An 18,300-nucleotide genomic window follows, 5' to 3' on the forward strand; every position below is an offset into this window, starting at 1 on the left:
AATCTTGTTCCCAATACAATTAGTTATTAAATATAAGATATATTCATTTTCACACTTCTTAGTGAGTTTTGGTTCACTTTGCACGCACACACATGAACACACCCAGGCATATGTACATGTGTGTGCATCTCCATGTACATATGTATCTGGGTGTTGTGTGTGATATGTACGTGTGTACAAAGGTCCTTTGTAGCTTTAATTTTCTGTGATTCTTTTTTTTAATCTATTATGGTTAGAGAATACAATTTTTTTTACGATTATTTTACAACTGAATTCAATTCAACAACATGCGCATACCCGATGACAGCCTCCCTGGTCCAAGCCCAGGGAGGGGCGGGGCTGAGCCAGGCCCTCCTCAGCCTCCGGGGGCGGGCCCAGCGGGCGCCCTCCGCCCCCGCCCCTCTGCCCGCTCCGCCCCGCCCGCCCGCCCGCAGCTCCGCCTCCCTGCTGTCGTCGCGCCGCTGGGCCGGCAGAGGGCGCTGCGGGCTTCCGCCCTCTGAGCCCAGGCAGCGCAGGAACCTGGCGGCCGCCGTCTCTCGTCGGCCGCAATGGTTTTTCCCAGACTTCCCCGCGGGTAAACAGACATGGCCGACCAAGGTGGCGGAGGAGAACCAAACATGGGGAACCACCTGCAGCTCATGCCCGGTAACCGCCCGACCGCCGACGTCCCCTGGGAGCGGAGCGGGTCGAGGGAGGCGGGGCCTGGGGCCGCGGGGCGCCCTCTCCGAACGGGGAGCGGGACCCAAGGGAGTCCGGCCCGGGCGAAGGCCGGTGCCTTGCGGCCCGGGGAGCGGGGCAGGCCTGGCGGCTGGCCGGAGAGGCGGCGCCGCCGGCTCGGGGGCGGGGGGAAGAGGAGGAGGAGGGGGAAAAGGGGCGAAGAGGGCGGGGCGTTTTGTTTGGGAGTCCTGGCGGGGGGGAGCAGAGACCCCCGCCTTCGCCTCCTCCGCGGAGTCTCCCCGGCCTCGCCCCCCACCGCGGCTCCGGGCGCCTCCCCCGGCCTCCCCCTAGGCGCTCGGGTCTCCCCTCGGGGCCCTGCCTAGGGAGGACTCGGGAGTCGTGGGCCCCGCGCCCCCCCACGCCCCCCCACGCCCCCCCACGCCCAGTAGAATGTAAGCTCCTTGAGGGCAGGGCCGTTTCGTTTTGGCCTTTGTGGCCTCGGCCGGGGCCTGGCACGTAGGAGACGCTCAATAAAGGCCGGCCGGAGATGGGGCCGCCGGGGCCCCGGACCCTGCTGCCCTCCTCGCCCCACGGCCGGGCCCGGGGCGGGCTTGGGTGGAGACGCCTTCAGCGGCCCCTTGCCCAGACGTGGGAGCCGAGGCCGGGGAGGGGAAGGGCCCTGCGCCCGGGGCCCCTGCCTCGTGTCCCTGGCACGATTTTAAGTCTCCTCGCCGAGTCCGGCCCTGCTCATCTCATTGACCTCCCCTCCCCGACGTCACTGATCGAGGGAGAGCTCCCGGCTTTGCCGCTCCTTGACGGCCGCCCAGCTTGGGGGGAGGGGAGGAAGGGGGACCCCTGTTCTGGCTGCTCCACCGGCGCTGGCCAAAATGCCCAGGAAAATGGCAACAAAACAATTGTATAAATAAATAGACCCAAAAGACAGGGCTGATCTGTTGTCCTGGGACGGTAGTATTTTGTTTTGTGCATTTTTTAATGCAGATATTTGCCTACGAGTTGTTTTCCCACTTTAGACTGTAAGTTCCATGAGTTGTTTTTTCATTGTATCTGCAGGACCTAGCACAGAGCCTGACTCATCATAATCAGTGTTTGTGATCAATCAATAAACATTTATTAAGTGCCTATGCCAGATACTGGGCTAAGCATTAGGGGGACAGAAAAGAAAAGAAAAACAAAACAAAACACGATGGTGATTGATCGAAGGAGGGATATCATTTAAAATGGGGTGAATGAAAGAAAAATGACCAGGGTAGGTCAAGGATGCAGAAAAATGAAGCATGATGTTTACGGATAGGTGAGTAGCTCTTTCTAGCTACAATGGAATAAGTGACAAATGTCTAAAAAGGTCCAGATTGTGAAGAACCTCAGAATCCATGCTAAGAAATTTTGAATTTACCCAGCAGCTGTGGCCATTGGCCGTTTTTTGAATAAGGGAGTGACCTGATCAGAGGATTTTGTTTTAATTTGGTGGCAGAATCCGGCAAAAGGGAAAGAGAATAGATGCTGGGAGACCAGTTACAAAGTACCTTTTTCTAAAAAGGAAACACTAACAGTTTGGATACTCAAAGCCAGACTTGCTGATTTGTCTTATGTCCATTTAAATGCTAATTGGTCTAAGAGTTAAATTATGTTTAGCCTTCCACTGTGGGGGGAGACGGCCTTTCCTCACCCCCTAGAATGGTATGCAAGTTAATTTCTTTATCTACCAAATCCAGTTTTTCTGCTATGGTAGGAGGTGAAAAAAGTACAGATAGGGTTGTACTGCAGTAAAGTGAGTCATCACTCTTGATTGGATTCTAAATTGACCAAAATCATTCACTTGAACAAGTGTTGGGTGTGTGTTTTCGTCAAAAGTTATCAGTAGGGGGGCGGCTAGGGGGCGCGGTGGATAAAGCACCGGCCCTGGATTCAGGAGGACCTGAATTCAAATCCGGCCTCAGACACTTGCTGTGTGACCCTGGGCAAGTCACTTAACCCCCATTGCCCCGCAAAAAAAAAAAAGTTATCAGTAGTCAGAGAGCCCACATGTTGCTGACCTAATTATAATGATTTCCCAAGAAGAGTATGAATTTTAATTTTACAGAGTCATATATTATTCATAAATCCTTGGATAAAAGCAATTTTGTGTGGTTTTCCTGCCGAGTTCTAAGGAAATGCCTTAATATTTAAGAAATGGGAAAGTCTACCCTGGCCAACTGGAACTTTAACAGATAACACAGCTAAGTAGTGGCAAGTGGGCTTTTTTTCCAAGGGCAATTATTATACAAGAAAACTATAGGCAAAGATAATAAGAGTTAGATTATTTAAAATGTAATAATTTTAAATGAAAGTTTTAACCATATACATAAAAATGTTAAATGTCTCCTGACAAAGCTGTAGAATTATAAACTTTAGAATAATGGACAAATTTTTTCAACATGCAGAGTGAAAATTAATGCAACCATACTTGTATAAAGAATGAATAAAATTACAAACTACAAGAATTTGTAATGTTGCAGTTCTTATGTACTTGGAATTGCATGGTAGGAACCATTCAATTAATTGTACATTTTTATATTCTTAGTGAAAATTAATTTAAAGCGATTTCATCATCGCCATAGTAATTTTGCAGGAGATTTCTTTGATTTTGATAGTTAACTCCTTAATTTTCAACAGTTAGTAAAAAAAATCTGACATCTTTACTATATTGAGACACATTTGCCTTCTGGAACATATTCGGCCCATATGTTGGAATATATCCATGTATTGACATGTTTCAGATTTGATCCACATTTATCTTGTTTGTGCATTATCTTTCTATTTATTAATTCTAACATAGGAGAGTGACTAGACCTTCGATTTCTTTGGTATGGTGAGCTCTGGCACGAGGACTTCCTATACTAATGGAGGTTGGCCTCTTTGCAAGTTATAGTCTTGGAAGGTTCCCTAGAATACTAAGAATTTGCTCAGGGGTCACAAGGTGAGACTTGAACTTAGGTCTTCCTGGTACCAGGAGACCCCTCTATTCACTCTGCCATTATGAATATACTTAGAGATTCCAGATTAAATACACCAATGGTGTGTATATTGTGAAAGAGGTTACAAACTGTGCCTGCTGTGTGCAGTACATTGGGATAGGCACTGGTAGTATGGAAATGAAATGGTACTCTCCCTGTTATTGAGAAGTTATCATCTAGTTGGTGGGGGTGCAGAATAAGACAGCTACATTGACATAATATAACATGCATAAGAGAGCCAAACTAAGTATGAGGAAAATGTTGAAGAGGCAGAGTTCTGTAATAGCTGGAGTGGCTTCAAGGGAAAGATAGCACCTGAGCTTGAAGGAAGGAAAGGATTTCTCTTTGGGAGGGGAGGGGTTTGGGAGGAGGCCATGTGAATGGTCTCGAAGCAAGAAACGATTGGATGAGATTGGGAGCAGCAGGTAGTCCAGTGTAGCTTTGGAACATATGGTGTGTGAAGAGGAGTAGTATGCATTTAGGCTGCAGTCAGATTGTTGGATGGTCTAAGGAATTTGGTGTTTCCTTGGTAAGCAATGTGGAGCTGGATGGTGGAGAAGAGGGTTATCAGACTTGTCACTCTTGCAGGGATGTGTAAGATGCTTTAGAGAGGGGAGGAAGTCTGTTGGGAGGCAGCTGGTAACATAGTGGAAAGATTGCTGAGCCTGGCTGGAGTCAGGAAGATTCTAGTATAAATCCTGCCTCAGTTTTCTGATCTATAAAATTAAGGTTATAAGACTCTACATCTCTCAACTTGATGCATTTTCTCCATGCCCTGTTCCTGAAACTCTCCCTCAAGTCTGTCTCCTAGCTTTATGTCCCAACTAAAATCCTCTCTTTTACAGAAAGCCTTCCCGATTCCTGTGAATTCTAGTGCCTCCCCTCTGATTATTTCCTATTTATCCTATTTATAGCTTGCTTTATACATATTTGTTTGCATGTTGTCTCATTAAATTGTAAGTTCCTTGAGGGGAGGAACTGTCTTTTGCTTTTTTTTTTTAATCCATTTTGATGTTTAAAATCTAAATGTGTGGTGATTGAGTATCTGCCAAAATCCCATTATTTTCTCACACCATAGTGCTTAGCATAATGCCTAGCACCTGGGTACTTAATAAATGTTGATTGATTGACCTGATGCCCAGGTTTGTTTTGAGAGTAAAATGTGATGATATTTGTAAAGTGCTTTGCAGACTTTAAAGCACTATATAAAAGCTAGCTATATGGCCCAAAATTAACATGCAAAGCATTTATTTAATGAAGTACAAAGTAGGGGAAATATGTACAGTCTAGTACTTTGTAAGAAGGAGATGTGATATCTGTGTGTAAAAATCACCTCTGAAATTGTTTACCATGAATTTGCTTTGCAAATGTGAAGCATGAACAAAGAGAACTTATTGATCTATCCCTTTGTAGCACCTACTATGTGCCAGGCACATTGTAGCACTGTGCTAGGTGCTTTACAAATATTATCTTGTGATCTTCACAATAACACTGTGAACTTGTTACTGTTATTACTCCCATTTTTACAGATGAGGGAACCAAGGTGGACAAAGTAAATGATTTGTCTAGCTTCACACGGCGAGTAAGGGGTCTGAGGCTGGATTTGAATTAAAGTTTTCCAGATTCCAAGCCTAGGGCTCTATCTATTGCACCACCAGTTGGGGTTATTAGACATTTTTCAGAACATCCCTATTTCATTTTTATTGCTATTCTTACTCTACCAGTTCTATCTTCTGGAAGAAGTCTTTTTTAATTTTCTTTGACGTGATTTTCTTTTGTTAGCAGACAAAAAAATTAGGTTTTAATGTGTTTATATTAGAAGCATAAGAGATAATTTTTTTCTAGAGGAAGAGTTCTTTATTGGTGTGATGGACATTCTGGTGAACTCTGTGGACCCTTTCTTAGAAAATTCTCTCTAAAATATTGAGAGAAATTCTAAATATCATTTAGAGGTTAGTGAAAACAAAGATGTGTTTTTCCCTCTCTCAAGTTCATGGACTCCCTGAAATTTATCCATGGATCCCAGGTTACTCTGCTCTAGAGAGACATAGCCCCAAACTTTAAATGTGAAACTTGCTTTTCATTAAAATAATTCCATTTTAACAAATTAATTCACTTTTTAAAAAATACAATTTTTTTTTTACTGCTTATTAGCAGAAAGTGAAGAAGATGATGAAATGGAAGTTGAAGATCAGGACAGCCAAGAAGCCAAAAAACCTAATATCATAAATTTTGACACCAGCCTGCCAACATCTCATATGGTGTGTACTTTTGGTTATAATCCTGATCAGAGCTACTTACAAGCTGTCATATTCCTCTAAGTTATTGGAAACAGTGATTGTGGTATTATCTGATGTCACCTAATACAATGATACGTGGATGAGGATGTTAATCATTTACTAATTGACAAGCCTTCTGTAATGGAATAGTTTTGAAAAAGCTGTACTTCAGTATGTATACCTGTTTGTAAAAAGAAATTTGGATTATGGCTCCCAAACTTTTTGAGTATAGGGAACCTCTGTTGTAAAATAATTTTTGAACCCCACATTAATATCCATTGAATTAGGAAATAAATTATGACAAAAGGCTTCTTTGCATTTGGAAATGCTTTTAAATGAATTTGTGCTTTCTTAAATATTCACGTGCATTTGAAAATCAGATACAAAATATTGTTTATTCAGTTTACCAAAAAAAAGTTTGTTATGCTGATCAATGTTGGGTGTTTTGTTGAGGTAAGTGATGATGCTTATTGTAGAAAAGAATCCAAGTGTTCCTTTCTATAACTTCTCAGCTCACAGATTGGAAATTTTCTGAATTTAATCCAATGGTCTGAGGAATTTTCACTCTTCTTTAATCACAGAATCCTATTAGCACTATAATTAACTTAGTGTAATGTTCAGCTTTACACATTGCTGCTTGATAGACTAGTGTTTAACACTTTAAAAGTCATACGTTGCAATATAGACTTTGGGTTCTCTCAGATATCTCCTTGTTTATATCACATGAATACACAGTGCTTAATATAATAACCTTAAGCGTTTGGTTTCATATCCGTGAAGTCATTGTGTGTATGTATTCTTGAATAGTATCTGGGCTCTGACATGGAAGAATTTCATGGCAGGACTTTGCATGACGATGACAGCTGTCAGGTGATTCCGGTTTTGCCGCAGGTGATGGTGATGTTGATTCCTGGACAAACCTTACCTCTTCGGCTTTTTAGCCCTCAAGAAGTTAGCATGGTGCGGAATTTGATTCAGAAAGACAGAACTTTTGCAGTTCTAGCATACAGGTAAAACATTCGAGTGACTTTGTTATACAGTGTGTTTGCTTTAGTCAGTGGTACTGTGGGGTGGCAAAGCCAAAGCAGATGATTACTGCCCATCAGTCAGTAAACATTTATGCACGTGCAGGGATAGCATGTGAGTCTGTGAATTAATAAAACTATAAAAATACCATTTGGGAAGGTTGATGGCTTTCACTATCCAAATTTGTGTGTGTGTGTGTGTGTGTGTGTGTGTGTGTGTGTGTGTGTGTGTGTGTGTGTATACACACATACTTGGGTACATGACTGATAATTCTAGGATTGGACTTTGATTATTTTTCTATGTTATGCATTGTATGATATTCTCAGGTGTTTGAATTGGTTTGAATATTAATTCTTAATTTAAAGTTTCAGAAACCTGAGTGAATACCATACAATGTACAGTTTTTAATCCTAGAAATTTTACTTATTTGAAGAGAAGCAAATTTTATACTTTAATGTAAAAACTTGACTTTGCAAAGTACAGATTTCCTATCAAAATGTTAAATCCATGATTTGTATGACTACAACCCAATGGTATAAAAATATTAGGCTTTAAATATCATAAAAGGGAATGTAAGAAATTGGAGGTCAGGGCAGAAACACTATGAAGGAGGGATCAAAGGAAATATCGCAGCTAACGTTTGATATGGAAGATGAGTGAAAGTGTGTTCAATAGAATCTCTTTCAATCTCAAATTAATTCAGACAAATAGATAGCTGTCATTTTCTTTAAAATTGCTTATAGACTTTCCCTAAATCTGGTGGTGATTTTTTTTAAAGAGGCTCTAGCAAACAATGCATTATTTGTGAAGTTTGTACATGTTGAGTGCCCTTAGTAGCTTTGCATATATTGAAATTGAAATTTTAGACAACTGAATGGCATTTCCTTTTTTAAAATCCTGTCTTTAGTAACATACAGGAAAGGGAAGCACATTTTGGGACAACAGCCGAAATATATGCCTATCGGGAAGAGCAGGACTTTGGAATTGAAATAGTAAAAGTGAAAGCTGTAGGAAGACAGAGGTTCAAAGTACTTGAAATAAGAACGCAATCAGATGGGTAAGAAATTGCTACGTGTGCTTTAAAAGTTGTCCCTTTATTATCTCATGACTGTAGTCATTTCCTAATAAGTTAGTATGATTATCCTTTAAAAAGAAAACAGTTTGACCTTTCCCGTAATTTCACACTGTAATAGAACATTATTATCATGCTTCCTGTTACAGGAAAGAACTCTGTACAGCCTGGGTTTCCATTCACAATATGATTCCAGTGAAGCTCTAACTGCACCCATCCATGCAGTATGGAGTCTGTCCAGGTCTCTGTGGGAGAGTCTGTCTTTCTTTCACAGATGAGATGTTCATACTGCACTGGCAGAACTTTGCAGGCCATGACTGTACATTAGTCAAACAATCACTAAACATTAAGTGTTTACTATGGGCTAGTACGGTGTTAAGCACTGGGCATACAAAAAGAGGCACAAGACAGTCCCTACCCTCAAGGAGCTCCCAATCTAATGGGGGAGGCAAGACACAAATATATATAAAGCAAGCTGCCCACAAGATCAATAGGAAAAATTTAGGGAGGGAATGCACTGGAACTAAAAGTGGTTGGGGAAGGCTTCCTGTAGGGGTGGGATATTATCTCTCAGATGGCAGGAATTAGGTTTCATTCTACTTTTGTGTGCTTCATAATTCTTAATACAGTGTGTGGGCACATTATAGGCATCCAAGATGCTTGTGCATTGATTAAACATAAGACATCCAGGTGTTATGGCAAAGCCACCATATTTTTTTAGTGTTTAAGTTTTATTTCTTTTTGTAGCTCACCACAACTTAATCATCTTTTAACCCTATTAAAAAAAACACCTCACAATTACAATTGATTGCTTAATCTGTTAAACAACTTTTGTTGTTGTTCAGTCCTGTCTGACTCTTCATGAACCCATTTGGAGTTTTCTTGGCAAAGATACTGGAGTGGTTTACCATTTCCGTCAGCTTGTTTTACAAATGAGGAAACTAAGCAAACAGGGTTAAGTGACTTGGCCAAGGTTTTTTTTTAATGTAATGTTCTTCAGGAGCTAGGATTTTTTTTTTAAGATTGCATAAAGGATAATTGATACTGGATGCTATATTTCCTATGTATTATTTGTACCATGGATTTTTGGTAGCTGCAGAGTTACTACTCGAACACAAGATGGCAATACACCAATACCTATGAAAATGGTTCAGGAATATAAAGATACGACTGTGACTCAATAATAAAAACATTGTCACCCAGGAGTAGAAGAGATCTTTGAAAGGGCATTTTCCCTTTGTCCTCAAATGAGAACACTATTAAACTATCTCAAAAAGATGAAAATCTGTCCTTATTTTTAAAACCTCCATAAAAGATAACAGATTGCCGTAACAACCCTTGCTGGGAATTCTTCATGTGTAATTTAAATCACTTCAATCTATTTCCTTTTCTGTCTGTAGCAAAAGGGAGATTGACAGTAAATGGGCACTACTTTTTTGTATTACCCTATATAACCAAGAAGTCTGGGCCAATGCAGCCTTTTCATTTCTAGGAAAAATCATCTTAGTATCCTGAGGATTTCCCTGTGGGTCTTATACCACAGTCTTTGAATAATTTCTGTGACTCTTGTGAATTTTCTGAATCTTTCAACTTGTGTATATCACCAGTGCCTTATCCACAATGGCAAATAAAATTTAAAGATGGTTTGTGCATGAAGCTGAACATTGGAAATAGTTCATTGTTGGTTCTAACAGATTAATAAAATGCATGGTAAGCATTTACTTACTCTCTCACTCATAATCGTGCTTTATCATATGAAATTATAGTTTTCTGTCATGGTTAGACAAAAATATTTTGGTTAATTTTGTCATTAAGGACATTGAGGAGATGAGAGTTATTTTAATCCTGTTCACATTTACATAAATATTCATTTATTATATAACAAGTCATCTTAGCAACACCAAAAAATAAAATTGAGAATTTAAAATAATTTTAGTTCATATTTAGGTAGGGCAAAAGCTTTTCACTAAATTGTGTTTAGTGAACATTCACACAGTTAAAGGACTGCTTACTTAAAGAATCCATTTTAAAATTTCTTTGAGTGCTTCCCCATCAGTACATATCACGATCAGTTCATACATCAGTTGCCAGCCTTTGTCGTGTGCTATAGCCAAAAAGTAGTCACCCAGCAGCTAATTCTTTGGCTATATACCACTCCAGACTTCTCCAGGTTGATACTGGGCCACAATGTATACACATTGCATTGCTGAGCATCTCAGAGTAGTGAAAACTCCCAGACTTTGGATGACCCTGGCACAGCCTTCGAGAAGACAAGGTGACCACTTCCATGCCATGATGAAGCTTCTAATAAGACTTTCGTAGAGAGGAGTGATCCTTGGGCATTTTCACATCATACCTACATGCTTTGGAGAGCATATGTAACTAGTTCTGTTAAAGATAGAAGTGCAAGGATGTGTTTTTCTTTCATAGTCTTCATTTATTAGGGCAATAGTTGATTTAAACAGTCATTTTAGAAGTCTTAAATATAACTAACGATGGAGCCAGGGACCTTCCTTTTAAAAAACCATTGAGTATCTTATTGAGATGCTATAAAATATTAATATTTTGATGAACTACTTTTAAAGTTAAATGGCCATGGCATATAGAATTTGAAATGTTTTATTTGCTTACTAGTATAGTAAGTATATTGTGCTTTCTGGTATCAAGGAAAGATAAAAGCTTTCTAATATAGATCCTTTTCACTCACTTTTGAGGGCAGTAAACTATACTTTTCCACTTGCCTGGCATAGCCAACTTTCAGCTGTTCCCTGGCAATAGGAGAAATAATGAGTGAAATGTGAAATCTATAAACAGTTTTTTAACCTGGAGGAGGCAGTATAGCCTAATTGAAAAGGCTGTGGGTGTGGAATCAAAAGCCCAGCTCTACTATTCTGCTCCCTTATTACTTCAGATACCCTTTGATCTTAATTAATTTCTTTCTCCCTCAGTTTTGTTTCTAAATTTGTAAAAATGAGAAGACACATTTGTGCAGAACATACTTCTCAGGGGGTTGAGTAAATCACTTCATAAGCTTTTAAAAACATTTAAAGTGCTAAAAACACATGCTATTAGCCTTATGTTAATCTTTTTTCTGTGTAATGGTTAGCCAGATCATTTGATATTTTTCCCTCTTTTTCTTAAAATGCTGTTTCTAAAAGAGACTGTAAGGATTCTAGATAATTCACAGAATAGATAATCACTGCTTGATTTTATGTTGAATTATGTTGACTTTTGGATTTTTTCATTCAGTTACTTTCCCCCCCCACCATCATGTGTTATGCAACTTACTACAAGATCCCTTTTCTTGATTCTACATTGTTTAAACTGCCACACCTCAGCTTATCCTCTGTTGGAATTAGAGTATAATGGTATAATGTGTGGGAAAGTGTTTTGTATATGGCATGTAGTGGCTGATGAAATATGAATAACTTTACAGATTTTTGAGTTCTTAGAATAATTGTATCTCTTCTAGAGCTCGTGATCTGAATCCAGTTAGATTTTGCTTAAAATGTTCCCCATGTTTGGTTCTCTTGACCACAGAATCCAGCAAGCAAAAGTACAAATCCTTCCTGAGCGAGTGTTGCCTTCAACCATGTCTGCAATCCAGTTGGAATCTCTTAGTAGGTGCCAGCTTTTTCCATCTTCAAAACCTGTGTCATGGGAAGACCACTGCTCACCTCAGTGGTGGCAGAAATACCAGAAGGTGAGAACAAATTGTTTCTGCATCTTTTAAAATTAAGTGAAGCCACTTGTTTGTTCTCCTGCTTTTTGGAGACTGCTCACAATTCACTTCACCTCCTACATACAGCATTTTTCTGCAAACTTCAAGGCCTTGTGTCTGATATCTACAGATCTGCTCCTTTATAAATATGGCCATTTTTTCAGCCTTAGAATTTCAGACTGGGGGCAGCTAGATGGCGCAGTGGATAGAGCACTGGCCCTGGATTCAGGAGTACCTGAGTTCAAATGCGCCCTCAGACACTTGATACTTACTAGCAGTGTGACCCTGGGCAAGTTGCTTAACCCCAATTGCCTCACTAAAAAAAGAAGAAGAAGTTCAGACCATTGCAGTTAGCTCATCTGATCCTGTCATATTCTTGATGAGTCACCTCGGGGTGTTGAGAGGCTTGGGGAGTTGTCCAGGGTTGCAGGTCTCCCAGTTCAGGTTCTTCAAATGTTTTTTGACAATACATACTTGAAAGTTCTTCAAAAGAAGCTAGGGGGGTCAGCTAGGTGGCGAAGTGGATTAAGCACTGGCCTTGGATTCAGGAGTACCCGAGTTCAAATCTGGCCTTAGACACTTGACACTAATTATCTGTGTGACCCTGGGCAAGTCACTTAACCCCCATTGCCCCCGCGCAAAAAAAAAAAGGCTAGAAAAGTATTATTCCAGGTGGGCATTATTAACTAACTACTGTATAACATAGTTCTAATGTTTATTTCAGGAGCCATGAGCACATTTAATGTAAAAAACAAATGGAATGGCAAAAAAATCAGAATAAACTATTTTAACTTAAACTTAAAACAGTTTATTTTAACTTCACCTTTCCTAGAACAGGTTTGGAATTAGAATGTTTGTTTGAAATTTGCTCCTCTTAAAAATGGCAGTAGTCAGTTTACATAACTATTTAAATAGATTATTTTTTTCTTTTATAAAAGTGAAGTAACAGGGATTACATACATTAGGATATGTCTGTAGCATGTTAAATCTCTTTCCGGGTTTCAACTAGAATCTACATTTCTTACGGTTTCTGCCTAAGGAAACAAAACCTCTCTGATCTACATTATAGGTGGGGATACTCACCACTGTGCTAATCAGGAAGGCTGATATTGAACTTTTTTTTAACTTAATCTAGGAGTGTGTTTCTTTATGACAGGGTTTTCACTTCTGAGTCTGGCATTATAGATTCTCTGGTCTTTTATAGGTAGAATGATTGGATGTGTTTAAATTTTACATCAGATCGTCAGAAGTGTAATATATACTAGACTTCCCAGTTAAAACAACGGACCTTTGTATGTTTTGGTTGATGAGAGCTCGGAAGATCACCAGAAAGCAAAAGGTTTAAGGTCACCTCAATTCCTTTCACAGAAGAAGGTTATTGCCATTATTCTTTTCATTGTATGACTTTTTCTGTCCTTTTTTAAATGGAAGGGATTTGAGCATACAGGTGGGTTAGTTTGTCACTTACCTGGATGTCCACACTTCCTGGTTTGCTATATAGTTTTGACAGATTCCCTACAAGACCTTAGAAAGTCACTTAACTGTGCTACTGTTTACCAGACTGTGAAATGACTAATGGCAAAGTGTGTGATTTTTAATTAGTGTTAAGTGGCTCACAATTCTCACTGGAGAGGCATTATACAAACTGTTCCCATTGTGCATCTCCAAACAACTGGCAAACATATCTTCTTGACATTTTAACATTATTAATACTCGCCTGTCTGACATTTACAACTTCTGTATGGATGTTCAGCCCCCTCTCCCTCAACTGTATTTTTTATTTCACTCTATTTTTTCCCTTGCATTACTTTCAGTACATTGACAGCTGCAAAGTGGAAGGTATCCTTTCCTATTCATTTTTTTTTAATCAGGTTAAATAGATAACAGGTTCTATTAATTCTCAAGACTCAGAAATGCTGGTTATCAAACTTGTGAGAAAATACCTTGTCTTTTTTTTATAATAGTGCACCTTGAAAGTAAGGACATTTTGCTACAGTTCCCATGCTTGAATTGATGAAAACTTCTCTTAGAAAAAGATCTAGATTATTGGGGTTTTTTCTACAATGCAAAATTCAGTTCTTATTGATATGTGTTGGACACTGAAGAAGCATGTGCCTGCCCCAAGGAGTGCCTTTCACATTCTCAATATTTATGGAGATGTCTCTTTTAGATGAGTGGATCCCTTCCTTTCTTCTGTCGTTCCTCCCAACCCCCACCAGTTTGGAAAAGTTTTTTGGTTTGTTTTGCTCAGAAACAAAATTTCTTTTCTCCTATTATGTTAACAGTTCAAGAGACAGCAAAGAATAGTGGATAGAAAGCCAGCCTTGTAGTGAAGAGCAATCTTTAAGTCCCACCTCTTACACTTGGTAGTTGTGTGATCCTGGGCAAGCCACTTGATCCCTTTGTGCCTCAAACAACTCTCTAAGACTTTAAATTAGCACACCAGATGCTAATCTGCATTGGTAGAAGGGGGAAAGAGTGAGAAGGGAAGGGAGGAGGTGAATAAGCCTTTATAGAGCACCTGCTATGAGCCAGCTAGGTGGCACAGTGGATAGAGTGAGTACTAGGCTGGAATCAGGAAAATTCATCTTTGTGGATTCAAATCTGGTCTCAGACACATGCTAGCTATGTGACCCTGGGTAAGTCACTTAACTCTGTTTGCCTCAGTTTTCTTATCTGTAAAATGAGCTGGAGAAGGAAATGCAAACCACTCTAGTATCCTTGCCAAGAAAACCCCAAAATGGGGTCACAAAGAGTTAAACATGATAGAAAAAACAATTGAACAATAACGCTGTGAGCCAGGCACTGTGCTGAGAATATTACAACTATTATCTCATTTGACCCTCCCAACAACTCTGAGAGGTAGGTGCTATTATTGTCTGCATTTTATAGTTAGGGAAAATGAGCTAGACAGCATTTAAGTGATTTGCCCAGGGATCACATAGCTAGTTAGTTTCTGAGGCTGAATTTGAACTCAGGGCTTCCTGACTCCAGTTGCCTTTGAGAGGTAGAGCAAGTGTCTGTACTAGGGATTTACTGTATTTATGACATCACAGCCTTGCTCAAAAATATCTATATTTATAAGCCAGCATCATCACTTTCTCTCCTGATTTGTCACTGTCTGCTTTCCTGTTGATTCTGTAGGATGTGGGGCTAGCCAGCTCCCCTTTTTGATAATGAGATCTCATTAGGGGAGAGCATAGGAAAGACGATAAGGGCAGAGACAGGCAGACAGAAAGAAAGAATAGGGAGAAACAGAAAAAGAGCTCCTGGAAATGAAGAAGCTAAAGATAGAAGGGAAAGGAGGTAGGATAAGAATAACATGTAGTGGATTAGATGAAGATGAAGGAGGAGATGACAGTGGAAAAGGGAGGGAGGCCAGGAAGGAGAGAATGTGAAAAGGGAGGAGAATCAGGATGGAAAAGGAAACAAAAGGGTTTCTAGGATAAACCTCAGAAATGGTCCCTGGGCCTTTTGTGCCTCCAGTCCTTGGGTTGGAAAGAAAAGGAGCAGGAAGAAAGTGGCATTGTTCTTGCTGCTCTGTAAACTTTCCAGATGCTGTTTGGCGTTAGAGTCCCCCAGTCTCTCTTACTCAGACTGAAGGAAGCCCATTAGGGGCAGATAGTGGTGATTCCGAGATGTGGAAGCCCTGGAGCAGCTGTGAATTTGGGAGTCAGCACCTTCCAGCATCTGCCCTCGTCACTCCTATCTCACTTGTAGCTTTAAGGTCCTAGATACCTACTACATTTGTAAATCTTGATTAGCCACGATGTCTGGTATTTCAAAGGTGTTTCTAAACTCAGTGGACAATTGTGAGCACAGAGCAAACTCTTGTACACATCAGAAAGCCTCTTGCAAACTTTTAAATCATTGGACTTTGGATTTTCATGGCAGGAGGAAGTCTAGCCAAGAAGTGTGTGTGTGTTTGGTTGGGGAGGAAGTATTATGACAAGAGAACAGGTGAACCCCAGTACCATCAATGTGAGAGCCTTATTCACCTGGTGCCATTTCAGTATTATAGCCAACAAAAACTTGGGCTGATGTGATTGAGGCATCTTCACAAAATGTAGTTGCAGGTATTCCAAAGTCCTTAAGACTGCATAAGTAGACCTTGTCTCCATCTTGCAGTAGTAGTTAAGGTGATGTGCTTCATGGCTCAGTCCCTCTAGCATGTGCTAATCAGGTTGCCACACACTTTTGCAGCAGAAAAGATGCTTAATGGCAGGAGTGCACATCATCACCTGCAGAGAGTGACTCATCCACAAGCCACACTGCTTATCCAGATTTACTGAAGGCTAAACCTCTGCAGGAATTGAAAGGATCCAGGTGTGTAGCGTCCCTGAGATGTATGCAATGAACTTTGAGATTGTTTGCACACACCTTCTCTCCACCTGTAGAATAGAACACTTTTTACTAAAGCTTGCACCGTCCCTAAAAGTGAACAGTGCCCAGGCTTCAGGAAGTTGGCTTGTCTGAGTGTAGTCAGAACATTAAAGGAAATACAGAATAAAAAAGATCCAGTAGAGAAAATGTACTTGGCATCATGTGGGAGCAGTTTAGGAGATTGTCCTGTGGGAAGTCCTGTTTTCATGTTCTTTATGTCCTGTTTTGAAACCTTTGGCTTTGTCAGTGAATTTACTCTTTTACCAGACACAGCTGCTAGTGTTTGTTTATTTCTCTACACTTTTGCTGTCATGGGGGTAGGTAGAGAAACCTGTATCTTGACCATATTTTTGAGTGTAACAAAAATGCTCCTGCTGGGATTCTGCCTGTGTCCTCATTCATGGGAGCTCTCCTGGATTAAGCAGAATGTTATTTTTAAAGACCGTCATAAGACCAACAAACTGTGGAAACATTTATTTGAAAAGGAAATGACACGCGCATGCCGACCTTTTTACTCTTTGCTCTTCAACCAAGCCTTGGTTTTTACCTCTTTATTGTACAGGCTGGAGGAATCGAGACAAAAAGCCCTAGTCGAGCAGCCATAGCACTGTCCCGTGGCCCGTGGCCACCTTGGGCTATCAAGTCGTGCCCTCCCTCTCCTTGTAGAAACATGGGGGTTTCTAGTTTAGTGCTCTTGTTTGAAACTAGTCTTTAATGGATGTTTTTCTCTTTAATGTGAAAAATCCCACAGTCATTTTTCTGGCCGCCTGCCTCTAGTTGGGGGCTCTTAGAAGAGCACAAGTGAATGACAGCTTTGTTTGGGTAAAAGATGGGGTAGGCTTTTACTTGTCCACTTGATAGAACGCTATGGCATTTGTAATATTGCCCTCTAGTTTCCGTGTAATCGTAATTAACAGTGACACATTGGTATTTAGCACTTCTCCCCTCTTTGAACCCTTTTGCATTCTTGCAACCTCTTTAAGTTACTTTTCACATGCTTTTGAAACCAAAAAAGGGGGGAAAAGCTTGTATTTCTGAGAGGGATTGATGGCTGCTTCTAGGTACCAAGAAGTGTTCGCTGTAAAACACACTGATGCTGACCTTCAGTGGTGAACCTTGTGCCCCCCAAATAAAGGGGACTTCACTGGGGAACCAGGACCTTGGTCACTCCTGAGCCACTAGCATATTTTAGCTCCCATAAATTTCTAGTTTACTAGTATGACAGCAGTTAAACACAGTTATCTTCCAGGGTACTAAACATTTATTTAAAACTTGGGAATTTTTAAACTGCTTAAATTTTTTTGCTAACTCTTATGCAAACTGTTCAGTTCTTTTTCATATATTTCTGCTCTTTGATATGATATTTAACTGTACACATTTGATAGGAAATAATAAATGTGGTATAGTATATTAGCTTTATGATGTCTTTGTCAGAATAAACTGTCTGTAAAATTCTAGAACTAGAATAGTCCTTAGAGATCATCTGGTCAAATCCCCTTATTTTACAGATAAGGGAACATATGCAGAGAATTTGTGATTCTTCCCCCACGGTAACAGAGCTATAGCTAAATACCAGGTTTCCTAAGTCTCAGCCCCACATATTTTTTTCATCACAGAGCACTATTCTTTTAATTTTATTGTAGGAAGTTTGTATTGTATGAAGCATTTATTGTTCTTGTGTAAGATATTTTCTTTATATGGAATCATAGGATCATAGATTTGAGCTAGTGGAGACTTAAAGAAGTAGTAAAGTCCAACCCTCTCATTTTACAGATGAGGTTACTGAGGCCCGGAGAAGAGAAGCAAGTTGCCCAGTGTCACACAGCAGCAATGACAGGTCTAGAATTCTAACCTAAGTCCCCTAATTCCAAATCCTAAGCCCTTTCTGTTGTACCATCTTGCTTCCCTACGTCCTCAACAGAGTATGTAGCTTGCAAAAATCTATAATTGTCTCTCCCTATAACAATTTTTGGAAGTAAAAGTAATGTGTGGGCTTTTGCATTAGTGGGAGGAGAAGTGGCCATTCTTTTAAATATATATTAATTATTGCTTTTTAAGCATGACATTATTAGGTGAGTTAGAAAATGTACAATCCAAGCAGAATCTGGTTTCTTAATTTTCGATGTGTTACAGCAATTGCTTGTATGA

General features: G+C 40.2%; 1 protein-coding gene across 7 annotated transcripts in view; it reads left to right on the plus strand.

Annotated features, from left to right (window-relative positions):
• The first annotated feature begins 467 nt into the window (after positions 1-467).
• Positions 468-18,300, plus strand: part of CRBN (cereblon) — a 39,095-nt gene continuing 21,262 nt past the window's right edge. Inside the window, exons 1-5 of one of the 7 annotated variants that reach the window (XM_043966112.1) lie at positions 468-645; positions 5,826-5,932; positions 6,842-6,960; positions 7,884-8,033; positions 11,589-11,751. In XM_043966112.1, the coding sequence (XP_043822047.1) occupies positions 585-645; positions 5,826-5,932; positions 6,842-6,960; positions 7,884-8,033; positions 11,589-11,751 (600 nt within the window). In that variant the 5' untranslated portion in view covers positions 468-584. Of the gene's footprint in view, positions 646-5,825; positions 5,933-6,757; positions 6,961-7,883; positions 8,034-11,588; positions 11,752-18,300 lie in introns of all 7 variants that reach the window. The other 6 variants (XM_043966122.1, XM_043966130.1, XM_043966094.1 and 3 more) reach the window with 6 other exon arrangements.

This window comes from Dromiciops gliroides, chromosome 1 (assembly GCF_019393635.1).
Source record: "Dromiciops gliroides isolate mDroGli1 chromosome 1, mDroGli1.pri, whole genome shotgun sequence".
Taxonomy (NCBI): Eukaryota; Metazoa; Chordata; class Mammalia; order Microbiotheria; family Microbiotheriidae; genus Dromiciops; species Dromiciops gliroides.